Source organism: Centruroides vittatus, unplaced genomic scaffold (assembly GCF_030686945.1).
Source record: "Centruroides vittatus isolate TY-2023 unplaced genomic scaffold, ASM3068694v2 scaffold_769, whole genome shotgun sequence".
NCBI classification, from domain to species: domain Eukaryota; kingdom Metazoa; phylum Arthropoda; class Arachnida; order Scorpiones; family Buthidae; genus Centruroides; species Centruroides vittatus.
This window is the reverse complement of record NW_027122717.1, coordinates 1,844,094-1,857,573: the sequence shown is the minus strand read 5'-3', so window position 1 is coordinate 1,857,573 and position 13,480 is coordinate 1,844,094. Positions and strand designations below refer to the sequence as shown.

The following is a 13,480-nucleotide window of genomic DNA, read 5'->3' as shown; positions in this document are numbered from 1 at the left end:
TATGTTTAACATGGAAATTGACATGGAAGTTTGTAAGGGATTATATTGTATTTACAATGGTATAAATACATTTAAACTGAAATTTCCGCTTTTATTTCACATCGCGACTCATCGCATAAGATGACTGCCAGCTTTTAGGCTAATTTGCCAATCGGAAATGAGAAAATTTGTTAACAGCATGTGCTTGATTACACATTTCCCTCCCAAATAGCGAGGCACCATGGACTCATATTTGTATCTGGCTACGGCGTAATGAAACGTGAGAAGCTCCCAGTAGTTTCACCCTTGCCCTAAAGCGCTTATATCAATACATTAGCGAGGTTGAGGCCGAAGTTTTAAACGCGAAAACGTGTGCGTCGGACGTTCGGCGCCGCTTTCCTGTAAGCCTAGAAGTTTGACAATGGCGTTTGGATTGTCGAGCATGATTCCACTGACTTTCCAAACACCATTGTCAAACTTCTAGGCTTACAGGAAAGCGGCGCCGAACGTCCGACGCACACGTTTTCGCGTTTAAAACTTTGGCCTCAACCTCGCTATTATGAATCTCGGAGAACTTAGACTCAGAATCAAAACAGGCTGGTGTAAATACAATCGTGTTCGTTTGAGTCATCTTGGGGGATCTGGCAACTATTTTTGATCCAGTTCAGATAATGGATCACTTCCTAATACGTCCTCTCCTCATTGCTCAAGACAAGACTTGTTGCTGTGCATAAATTATGGCACAGTCTTGGAAAGCATGACAGATACTGGAATAATATTAGCTTTAGCCTATATTTGCTATGTTCTTTTAGCTTGTTCCCTTACTATGTTCCCTTGTCTGAAATGTTATATTGATTTTTGTATTATAATTTATATTTATGTTTTATCTTTTATATGTATTATCGCTCACTATATTTCTTAAAGTATATTTTTGTTTACTTATTAAACTTTGCTTTAATTATACAATATAAATATAATTAAATTGTGATTATTTGGTTTAAATTCTCAATACTCAGGGAACAATTTTCGAGAAAAACGACAAAATTCAATTTCTTGAGATTTATATATTTCATGTGTGTGATATAGACTTATGTATTCATGAAATTTTAAGAGTAAAAATTTCGCGAATTTTATTAATTCATTTACTTATTAATTTTCTGAAAATATTTGAAGAGCTCAAGTTCATGAAACGGCATTTTTGTACTTACATTTCAGATTCAATTCAATCAATTCGTTTATTTCACAACAAAATTTTTACCCTTATAAAAAATATTTTTCTTATTTTTATTTTTTAATTTTTGCTGTTTTTACCCTGTAAGCATTAATAGTCTTTATTTCAGGTCTATAATGGGGACGCCCGAGTTATTTTTTAAACTTTTTCCACCTCATTCTATTCTATTCTATTTTATTTTCCTCTGTTCATATGGAGTATGCAGCACATGAAGCTATGACTCCGAAGAAACGATGATGGACGCATTCGTCCATCATCGTTTCTTCGAATGTGTCCGATAAGCTGGCCGAAGTTATCTTATTTGCTTGGCCATACATGAGCGCGGGGGTAATGCCTTCCGGGTTGTCTTTTAAGGAAAACTGGCCCATATTTAGGCGTTAGACATGGAGAAAACCCGAAAAACTGCACATGACCAGCCTGTTTGAGCGCGGCGCGAACCCACGACCGAACTCCCAGTGTTCAGAAACGAAGACCACTTGGCCACTGGTGGGCTTCCACCCCATAAGCACTAATCGGATGGCCGAGCGGTAAAAGTTGCAGCCTACCGCTCTGGAGGACCCGGGATCAAATTCGGACGGGTCGAAAAATCCCCAGAAATTTTTCAGAGAGTGGTCCGACCGGATATGTCGGCCCCCGTCTCTCGTCACTCGGCCGCTTCATTGTGGGCCTGGCCAAACTCATAATGGGCTTGCTAAAAGAGGCCCTCTTAGTGTGTGCCTACAGGGCGGAAAGAGTAAAAGAAAAAAAAACCCATGAGTACTAAGAGGACTTTTTTCATACTCATATCGGGTTCGACTAGGCCCACATTAGGAGACAGGATAGTCTCGACATATCGGGAGAAATCACCCAGAAAAATTCTTGATTAGGATTCGCAGCTTCCCAGAACGGCAGGTAGACTCGTTACTCTCTTTAGTTATTCTGCAGTCATGTTCTTTCCTATTATGTTCTATTAATAAAAATAATTACAATATTAAAATATAAAATTTTTCTTAAAATAGGGAAAAAAGTCTACTTATTTACCATTATTTAAAGAGTAAAATAACACATAAATTAATTTAATAATTTTTCTTATTTTATAAGATAAAATAGACTTTTGTTTCATTTAAAAATAACAACAATTAATCGGCAATTTTTTTATATTTTTCAATTATTAAAATGCGCGGAATTATTCATTACCCGATTTTCTTTTATAAAAATATAACACATTTTACTATTCAAAAAAAAATTGTTTAGAAAAAAAAACAAATAAAAAAAGCTTATAAATTATCATTAAACTAAATAATACTTTATAAATATTTCACTATTTAATATTATAATACACAAAGTTTAACATTATGATTTAAAAGCGCTACATTTTAATAATTTATCTTCTAAAAATCTACAACCTAAGTGAAAATTTCATTTATAAAACAATTCCTTTAATATATTACAGAAATAAATCAATTTACTGTATACATAATTTTGTAATATATACATTTTATACTTAAAACAAATTAAAATTTATATCTTGTGTGATGAAATATTGACGTGTGTCGTGACGTAAGTATATATATCGTCGATTTCATCATTTTTTCCTATGTTTATAGTGATAAGGTATAGCGTCGACTTTACGTATTTTTACCATACTGCATCGTTGTAAACAACGGACCTTGTGCCACTTTCGATCAGATGATGATATGGCTGCCGAAAGTTATCGACGTAACGTCAAAACGTCGGGTCTGATTGTCAGACCTCAAGCTTTTAGGCAAGTATTTAATGGATAGAAAATGTTCTACTTATTTAAAATCGTATAAATATTATTTTTAATATATTAAAATGATTTGTTAAGCAATGTTATGTATGACGAAAAACATTCTGATTTTTTAAAATCAGAGTCACGATTGTTTGCTTTAAAGTCTGTTAATAATTTTTGTTAAAAATTAATATATTGGTTGTTTCATTATTTGAAATTCAAATTTGGACCAATTATATAAGCGTTTATAAACACAAAACGTATTGTTTTGGTTATGACGAAGTTGTGATAATTACGAGGATGACGTTCCAACAATAGAATAATATACCCTAAATAGAAAAGTTGGTTTTATTGAAACCATGCTAGTTTATTGTGATTTAAAATGTTATTATTGATATATTTGCGTTTAAAGTTTTATATAATTATATAAAAGTATGAAGCTTTAACACAGTAAATATTTGTATTGTGGAATAAAGATCATTATGTTAACAATGAAAGCTTCATAATATGTACTACATACAGTACACCTTATTTGAAATTTTTATATAATTTTATTTTCATTTATATTCTGTTAAAGAGATTTGCTGTCATTTAAAAATATAGTATTATGTTATTTAACTAGGAAAGATTGAACTAGACCAAATTTCTGTTGTTTATTTTGCTTAAATTCTTCTGTAATGTGTTTTAAATGGAATCTCTTTAATTTTGGATTCATAAATTCATCTGTGTACCTATCTTAGGGTACAAAGTCTACTGTGGGTGTAATAGTAGGGTGATGAATAAATTTTTCAATATTCTTAAATATGTGTTGTCAGGGTGATCAAAAGTTTAGTATGAGGCCCAGGGGTACAGCCCTTTTATGCTCCTTAGCAGGCTTTTTTTTTTTTTTTTTTTGAACAAATGAAATATATAAAATGTTTATCAATAAATAGCAACTTAAAGATTTTTTCCTTTGTTAGTAAAAATAATATTAATTTATAGAGGTAAGAACCACTAAGGGCTCTTAATGCTTCTCCGAGCCTAAGGGAAAATCCTCTGTACCACACCTTGACAGGCCTGGTGATTGCTAATTCTAATCATTGCACAGTTGTACTATTTCAGAAAAAACCAGACATAATTCTATATGATTTAAATAATGTTTGTTTCACAAATTAAACTATTTACATCCAATAAAAATATTTTTAAATTAAGTACTTAAAAAATTTTTTAGATTATGTAATACTGGAAAATTCTAAAAAATTGGTTTGGAAATTAATTAAATCTTTATCAGAATTTCAGAACTTATCTCCATTCCTTTTGTATTGGATTCCTGTATTAAATCTCGTATACTCAGAAGATTTATTAAATTAAATCAGAAGAGGTATTAAGCCATTTCTTGATTTAATACCTTTGTGGGTAGCCATTTTGCTTCTTTTTTTGGTAAAACCCTCAAGGAGGATATCGACGGATTGGATGAAATACTATAAGTAACATGTGAATAAGATCTTCATTTGTATTGCATTAGAATTTTTTGAGCATGTGACAGACAAAATTACCTATAATCTTTGTTTCTTGCTTCCTGGGCCTCTTCTGATTGTGCAGCTTTCGATGCAAGAAATGCATACTTGATAATTTGTAGCAAAGTGTTTGATCAATGCTTCATTGATATCCATTTTGTAAATACTTTGCCTGATCAGATTAGTCTGAGCCTGTCCTTTTACATAAAATGCTAAATAATTCAATACAACTGAATGAATCATCGGTTTCCAAAAGAATTATTCATATTTAGCCAAAGCAGAGAAAGACTGATATTTGTTTTAATATTAATGAGTTGAATGAAGTTTCAAATGCCATGAAGAATAGTGATTCCCAAACTTTTTTGAGCCACCACACAATGTAAGATTTTGTGAATCTAGTAGGACAAAAGTCAAAAAATAATGTACAATATATTCACTTATAACTTTTTATTAAATACTGTTAGTTTTAATATGAAATATTTTGTTCCAAAGATTTATTTGAGTTTATGTTCTGCCTGAGGATGATAAATTATAAAATGTTGAAAGCTTTTGCAAAAATAGCCACATGTACATGTAATTAACACCTTTGTGATAATTTCTCCCTTTCTTGCTTAAATAAAAGATTGGCATATTTAACCCTCAAATCTCAATTATCTTACAAGATGAACTCTCTGAACAATGGATGTTCTTTTTTTTACCGTGTTAAACCTGGAGAAGCAGTGGCACAAGTTACATGCCCAGCTGATCTTCCTACTGAAGTGCAGAGGACACAGTATAGTCCCAAAATGCATCATCATCAACCAAAAAGCCTTCCCCGAATGTCTTCGAGGTGCCCTGCACACAGGAGAAATCTCTTGTTTCGAAGTTAATAAAAAATAAACGTAAATTTCTAGCTGAAGTGGAGCTAAAATTGTATCTCGCCTACCTACGATTTGAAAAAGCAGCCACCTGGCATCTCTTTATGACTAGCTTGGGAAACTACAAAGTATTGCATCATTATTTGCTCAAAAGATGATCTTTAATTTAAACAAGAAATTCCGATGGCTCTATTGAGACTACATGCAAGCAATGTAGACAACCGCAACCAATCCCGTTCATTCTACAACTACATGCAGGAGCACATTCCTTCTCAGATTTCCAAGATCATAGAAAGGGGACCTAAATATATCCCCCACCATGTGATACTAGTGCCTCCGATGAAATCCCGGCCATCCTAGCAATGCTCAAGAATTGTCAAGTGGCAACCAAATTCCCAGATATGGAACTATCCATTGTCTCAATGTTTGCATTGCAGAAGCAATCCACGGATAACAACAAAAACTATTTGAACAGCCAACTCATAAGGCGGTACTTTGCGATGGCCAATTTAAGGCTATTGATCTCAGACAAGGAGAAGTTTATTTTATGCAGGGAGGAGAACTTTCTAAGCAGAACCGTGGACTTCCTCAGCCAATTCCATGCGGTAGTCTTTCGGGATGACCCAACTCCTACCATATTAGGGAAGACCAAGAAAATAACATCGCTTCCGATTGTATCTGCTCTTCTTCCCGGACGCTTGGAACTTTCATCCAATGTAGCATGCCCCAGGCTCTTCTTTGAGGTCACTTCCTTTTAAAAACAAAGCTGATACATCAAACAAGTCATCCACAAAACAACTGGAACATGATATAGTCTGCTTGTATTGTTAATAGCTATTCAAAAACCACTTTCAACTTGATTAGTTGAAAAGAATGCTGAAATGGTGACAGTTGCTTTCTAATGTTCGGTTGCAAAATTAAATCTTTTATTGGTATTTCATTGAATCACTGTAGAATGATTACATCAGAGTATATGCAGTAGTTTAAATTTAAGTTTGTAAATGGTTTCTCACACCGTTTAGATTTGTAACAAAATACCACCTCTATATTGGCAAGTTAATCAGAAATTAATTATAATTAACAATTGTAACAGACTGCCAAAAATTTTCTACAAGTTTATACATAGAGATTTGTATTTTAATAAATCTTGAAGATTTATAACAATGAAATTTTTAATGCAATAAAATGCATTTTTACAAAATAATGAACTTTTTACAGGTACCATCATGAAAGTGTTAAGACAAGAATTATACGAAACGTTGAAAAACAATATAATATGATGATAAAATAAGGCAACCAAAAAATGTTACATTTGACAGGCAACATTGAAAGATATGAATAATTTAAAAATGGTTTGATGATGTAATAGTGATGTTCAGACATTTTCTTGGGGTTTATCTATGCTACATATGCAAATAAGATTAATGGAATATGTTTATATATTGGGTATAGATTGGATGTACAGAAATGGCAGTATCCTATGCCTGTAGAAAAACAAAATGTCACAGTTAGAAAGCAATTCATAATAGACAAATTTAAGTCAGAAACAGGACTATTGTTGGACACTCCAAAGCAAGGAGAAAATACTGGTGCTGGAAGATTTTTTAAAAATGTTGATGTGACTTCTAATATAATGGGTTGATCAGTTGTTAATTGAGTGATTTCATGTAATATTTGACCTGTGGGTACAAGATAAATATATATGCCTTTTTAAAGAGTATTGTGATGTGACTACAAATCTGTTTGTTTGTATAATTGGTATCCAATACCAGTTACTCTCTACAAAATACTTATACATGGTCCAAAAGTAATACAAAACTTTTTGCTTCCAATTGGACATATCTCTGAAGAAGCACAGAGGTCTTGCCATAAGGAATTCCAGAAAATGCATCTAGAACAGGCAAGAAAAGTGTGAAGAATCAAAGCAAATAAAGATTTACTAAATGATCTTTTGATAACGTCAGACCCAATAATTACATCTACAAGAAGAAAACAAGAAAAGCTTATAAAAGTAGTTATTAATCCTGAGGTTATGAAGCTGATACAGGATCCAAATATCTAAATAAAAACAGCAGCAAATACATGAGAAAATGATAGTGATTCTCTTTGTAGGGAGTCTACCAATTCTGACAATAGAAATAGTTGTGATAGTATGTAATGTATAAAACTGTTTTTTTTTTTATGTTTTAAGATTTATTCTAATTATTGTAAATATTTTTTGATTACAATTAAACTGTTCCATTCTTAACATAATTTTGTCTGGCTAGATTTGCGAAATCTTACACTGTGCATCACCTGTTGGTTCCATAAACTTATACTTAATGCCCCCAACCCATTTTCTGTTCTGTGAGAAAGGTTTGAAAATAGTAAAACTTTTCTATGCACCTCACACTTTGTGTCCTTACATACATTGTTTTCCACATTTGGAAACCATTAAACACAATGTTTCGTCTTACCCATTTTATCAGAGGAAAGGAAAAAGGTTGTCAGTGACCACAACCATTACCTATGGTCACCATTTGGTCAGTACCTTTCTTCCAGCACTCCCTGCTACCCACTTGCTTCTTTTATCCCTGTAAATTTGCTCACTGTCCATAGGGGAGTGGTATCACCATCTTTGGGAACCATTGATGTAGAATATGAAAACTAAGCCAATATGATGGTACCTAATCAGTTAAGAACTATAACTTTTAAAATGTCAAATATTAGCTGCTGATTTTATATGACCATGAAATGTCATATATTCAATAAAATCAAAGATCAGGCTTGGGACTTGATGGAAACATTTTTGAAACTGCATTTTTTTAATGTTATGGGGTAACACATTTCTATATGTATATATTTTAATTATAAACTGAAATGCATATAAATAACATATACCTAATTAAAAATGATATAATGTGTACTTAAATATTTGATTTTTCCAAATTCATATCAGTCAAATGTATTATCACTTTCAAAAGACTTATGATGACTGATTTTATGCATTTGTGATTGCGTGTGTCACATTACTCCAGGTAATACAGTGACTCCATCTTTAGTAATGTAAACAACAGTCATATGAACATAATATTTTTTTACAGATGGTTTTCTATTGTTAAGCCATTTGTAATTTCTTCAAGCAAATAAAACTTTTGCTTGAAGAAATTAGTTGAATATCAGATATGGTATATTTGATCTAAGAGATATATACAGTAGAGCATCAATTATCTGACTTAATTGGGGACTGGGGTTGATCGAATAACTGAAAAGTCGGATAACCGAAAAGTATGAAAAAATACATTATTAGCATAGTGGGGTGTATTAGGCTTGGTTTAAATACTAGCCTCTCTTTCATGGTCGAGCCACTGCTGCCAGCTAAAACATGCAAAAATTTAACAAAAATAATATTAAAGTAGCAAGACATAACCAAATATTGTAGCGCCACGTCACTAGCGGACATTTGAATTTGCCGACTAGAACGCAGTCGGTTAATCGGGGGTCGGATAATTGATGCTCTACTGTATATATATATTAGCAGATAGGCATGGCATTGCTCGGGCAAAAAGTAACGATAGTGAAGATTAAGATCATTACGTTATAGTCAATCTTACCCGTTTTCACAGAATGCAAGAATTAGGTCCCCCTGTTTCCAGACTAATTAGAGAATTTTTAGATGGGTCTAAAAATATGTTCGATTTCCTGCAAAACAAAAAAAAAAAAATGTATTTGCATCTGTAAATCTTGCATGTCACTTTCTCTTAACACTTTCATTGTTAACATTTTCATTGTTGAAGCCTTAATCCTGTCCCTCTCCCCTGGGGGAATTTTCAAAAATCCCTTCTTAGTATACATTCTTGTGATGTACCCTAATTGTATACCAAATTTCAACTTTCAACTCCTAACTGTTTGGGCTCTGCGCTGATTATTATTAACCCATCTCGTTTATATATATATATATACTGTACAGGAGGGTCTAATGATGTGTTCACTTGTTTATAATCGATCAGCGCCGCCGTAACTTATCCGTTACAATTCCCAGACACGCACCTGTTATCAAAGAGTTGACCGTTACGATTTGACCGTTACGAGATTGACGGTTGCGATTTGCACTGATCGATTATAAACAAGTGAACACATCATTAGACCATCCTGTACATATCGATGTATCATAGATCAAATATATTTTGTTATCCCTTTTATTATTAAAGGGAATTAATATAATATATATATATACAGTCAAACCTGTTTTTATGCGGGGGATAGGGACCGCATTAAAAAAAACGCATTAAAAAAAATTGCACGAAACTTCACGAGGGCTATAAAAAATAGTTTTTCGCAACACAATTAAAAAAATATTTTTTTATGCGGTGAATAGGGACCGCATAAAAAAAGTCTCACGTAGAAAATAACTCGAAACCGTACGAAATAACTAGAATTGTATTGACAACAGATGTCAGCACTTGACTGCATCGTCTGATCTATCGTCTGTTTTACATATTTTTGTCCAGGTGGTGTTTTGTTGACTTAAAAAGTAAATAATTTCATTTTTCGCATATTCATGCAATAATATTACTATAATAAGTGCATTTATGCTATAATAAGTTTATTTAGCTATGATAAGTCAACGTGAGACATGACGAATCGCACGAGACTAGTCGCCAACTATACCGCACAAATTAAAAATTTGCATTAAAAAAATTGCACAAATAAAAATCGCACATAAAAAGAGCACATAAAAACAGGTTTGACTGTATATATATACAGTAAGACCCCGCTTAAGACTGCCTTGATTAACACTGATTCCATACAATGTGGTCTGCGAAGCCTTAAAAAAAGCTCAAAATTTACGCTGATTTCAAAGAAGCACAGAGGAGCTTTATAGATTCGACACAGAATGAGTAGGAGCTTCTACACTGGGCATTTGATTTGCATAAAATAAGATTATTCCCAGACATGAACCAATCAGCAAAAGGTGACAATTCAGCATAGCGCTGTAATTTCCTTAAATCTATGTTTGGTGCACTTTTGGAAAAAATATAACATCATGAATGCTGTAGACAATATCAACTTCACTTGGCAAGAATTAACTGATAAATGCATGAACAAAGTGTGGAAGAAGTTATAGCTGAAGGTATCCAAGAATTCTCAATGAGAAGACCCTAGTGTTGACCAAATTGTCAACCTAATCGATACAGCAGGACTAGGAGATGTAGACAAGCAGGATATTGAGGAGTTACTGCAGGTTTCTGGTGAGATCCTTACCAACAATGACTTTCAAGAACTGGCAGAACAAGGAATTTATGTAGAACTGGAATATAGAGATTCTGAAAATAAAGTACCCAAAGAACTTGCTACAGATTTCCTTAGTAAAAGTTTGGTAACGTAACTGAAATCGTTGATCAAATTGTAGTGAATGATCCAGATTTTGAAAGGAGAGCAAAAGGAAGATGAGGCATTTTGGATTCAATCTCCTTATAACATTTGCTTAAGGAAAGAAAAAAAAGCAACAAATGACATTACATGATTTCATCACAAAAAAATCAAGAATTTTAAAACAGCCAGGACCTTCATCACAAAAACTGAACTTTATATTTCTGTGTACATATTTCAGGTGTTATTTAACATATATTATTATGCAAATTAATATAAAAATAACTTAAAATTAAACTAAAATTTGTTTATTTTTAGTCACATGTTCCCCTTTCCCTATTTCCTCTGTGTTAAAATGACTTTGTTTAATGCTGTTTCGTTTAGTGCTTATCGTCTAGGAATGCATCCCTCATGTTAAGCAGGGTCTTACTGTATTAAAGTTATGTAAATAATCTCATAGTTAACTAATGTTTTCAAAGTTTTTTGTTTTCTTGTTTAATTTTGTCTTACATAAAACATTCTCAAATTTCTTGTAGATAAGATAGATGTTATCAACCAAAACATATTGAACTGAATATATTTGAATAAATCATTTTAATTTGAATTTTAAACTTGAGAATCTTTCAGGATTTAAGATTAATTATGTAGTGAAGAAAAATTAGAGCATTATTGAAATTGGACAGTTATTATGGATGAAAAAGATGAAGAGAGTTATATTTAATTTTGAACTTTCAGGGGGAATTTTTTAATGGTTATTTCATTTTTAATGATAAATTTTAAAATAAGCAATTTTGTAAATTACAATTAAGTAAATATTTAATTAAAAAGACAATAAGACTATCTTTTGTTGTTACTGTTTAATGAAAAAGATGTATCAGTTTTATATTATATGCTTTAAAAAATAAAAATCTTATTGTAACAATAAGTTAAAAAATATTCAACAAAACTGTATTTAAGTACTTTATATATAAGTACTTTATTTTAGATTTAATTGAAGACACTAATTTAGTGGCATTCTCTGAAAAAATTTGGTTTTGGTTTCTTAATATCAAGCATCAGCAAACAGTGAACTATACAGCTGGTCATATATTACAAGTAAAACTGATCTATAATGTGGTCAGCTGTGGATTGAGAATGTCAAGCTGACTTGAACTTTGTTAAATTGACAGAGTACAGATAAGATTTGAAACTAGATCTTTCAGAACAATAAGGAAATATTTTACAATATAGTTATCTTGTTGACTATCAGAAAAAATATGTCAGACATTTTGAATTAATTGTTTTCAATGAGACATGCTGTCAAGAAAGTAAATACTTTGATTTATTTCTCTCTATTTATTTTAAGAAAAATGTTTTTGCTTGTTTTCTTCTTTCAATGAATCAAATAACTGTAGATTAAAATTGCAAATATCAAAGTTTTAGGTAACTTACTAAAACTTGTTGAAAATCTACCTGGACTTAAAAGATATTTTATATGTAGTTTGTAAACATTCAAATATATCACTAAAGAGCAGTATGAAAATATTCCAAAATATTTATGTGATTGTGCAGTTAAAAATGTCAAAAATATGCAACAATAATTTCCAAGTATACAAGAATATGCACGGTATTTTAACCCTAGATAACTAAACTTAATTCTAGTTACATTATAACTACACATTCGTTGAGCAGACTACGCATTAAAAAGCATTAATATCAAAAAAATTATTTAATAAAAATAGGAACTTGTTACATGGCACAATAGTATGGATAAGTAGGAACTAAATAAGAACAAAATATTTAGGAAATAAAATTACACACAGTTGCTACTTATGTCCACATCATGGGGGCTGCAAATTGCATTCTTACATTTCATGCAATGGTGTTTTGTCATTCGTCGAGCTTTCGATGGACATAAATAGCATATTTTATACAGATTTGATGCAGAATGAGTAGGAGCTTCTACACTGAGAATATCACCTAGAATATTTTGTATCATGGTTCTGATATCATGCCTCAAATTCATTGTCTGTATCTGCTGTCATAGCCAGGGCTCCATGAGTTGGTTTCCCATCTTCATAAAGAAATCTTGCTGAGAAATCGGATTTTTTTGTTTGTAATCTTATTAGAGACCTAGGTGCAGACAACCACTTATGTTTAATTTTTCCATACAGAAATCAGGTAGTTGGCTGGAAACACATGGATTCTATTAACAAGTATTTGAGTTTTGAATCTTATTTATGCTGATATCCTCACCTTGAGAGTCATCTGATTCTATTATTTGAGTTATTTGCCTCTTACTAGGTCATATGCGATCATTGTCAGACTTTGAGGAGCTACTCACAACGAGGAGCTATGTGTGAACACAATTGCATCACACACTGAACTGTTTATTCAGATTATTAAGGTAGAAAAAGAATGACCAGCAAAGGGCACGGGGAAGTATGTGAACTTCACTTTCAAGTGGAGGTGCATTGTCGCATGGACAAATGATTAGTTATCTAGGGTTAAGAGATAGTTTACTCAGTAAAACTCATTTCACAAATTCTGACCAGACTAAAAACGTTCAGTTGCAGGGATTAGTCTATTTACTTGGTGAAGGGAACAAATCTGTGACAAGGTTTCTGTATGTTATCAAAAAGGGATTCCTGAAGTTTAACAACTTCCAGAGCCTAACAAAGTTTCATCCATTGCTGTCAAGATATATGAAATGATCTGTATCATAGTTTTTGCACAGTATATTATTACGTGGATCTGCTCCATATGTTCCAGAATTAGACGACTTCTGTCATTTAGAATGTATTTAAACATAGAGAATTGTCTTTCAACATGGGATGTTACATGTGCAAACTGA

General features: G+C 32.2%; 1 protein-coding gene across 2 annotated transcripts in view; it reads left to right on the top strand.

The window, feature by feature from the left end:
- Nucleotides 1–2,727: 2,727 nt before the first annotated feature.
- The window catches only part of rudhira, an 80,661-nt gene continuing 69,908 nt past the window's right edge, over nt 2,728–13,480 (top strand). The window contains exon 1 of one of the 2 annotated variants that reach the window (XM_067288158.1): nt 2,728–2,954. In XM_067288158.1, coding sequence (XP_067144259.1) covers nt 2,887–2,954 — 68 coding nt within the window. In that variant the 5' untranslated portion in view covers nt 2,728–2,886. The remainder of the gene's footprint in view (nt 2,955–13,480) is intronic. The other variant, XM_067288159.1, reaches the window with a different exon arrangement.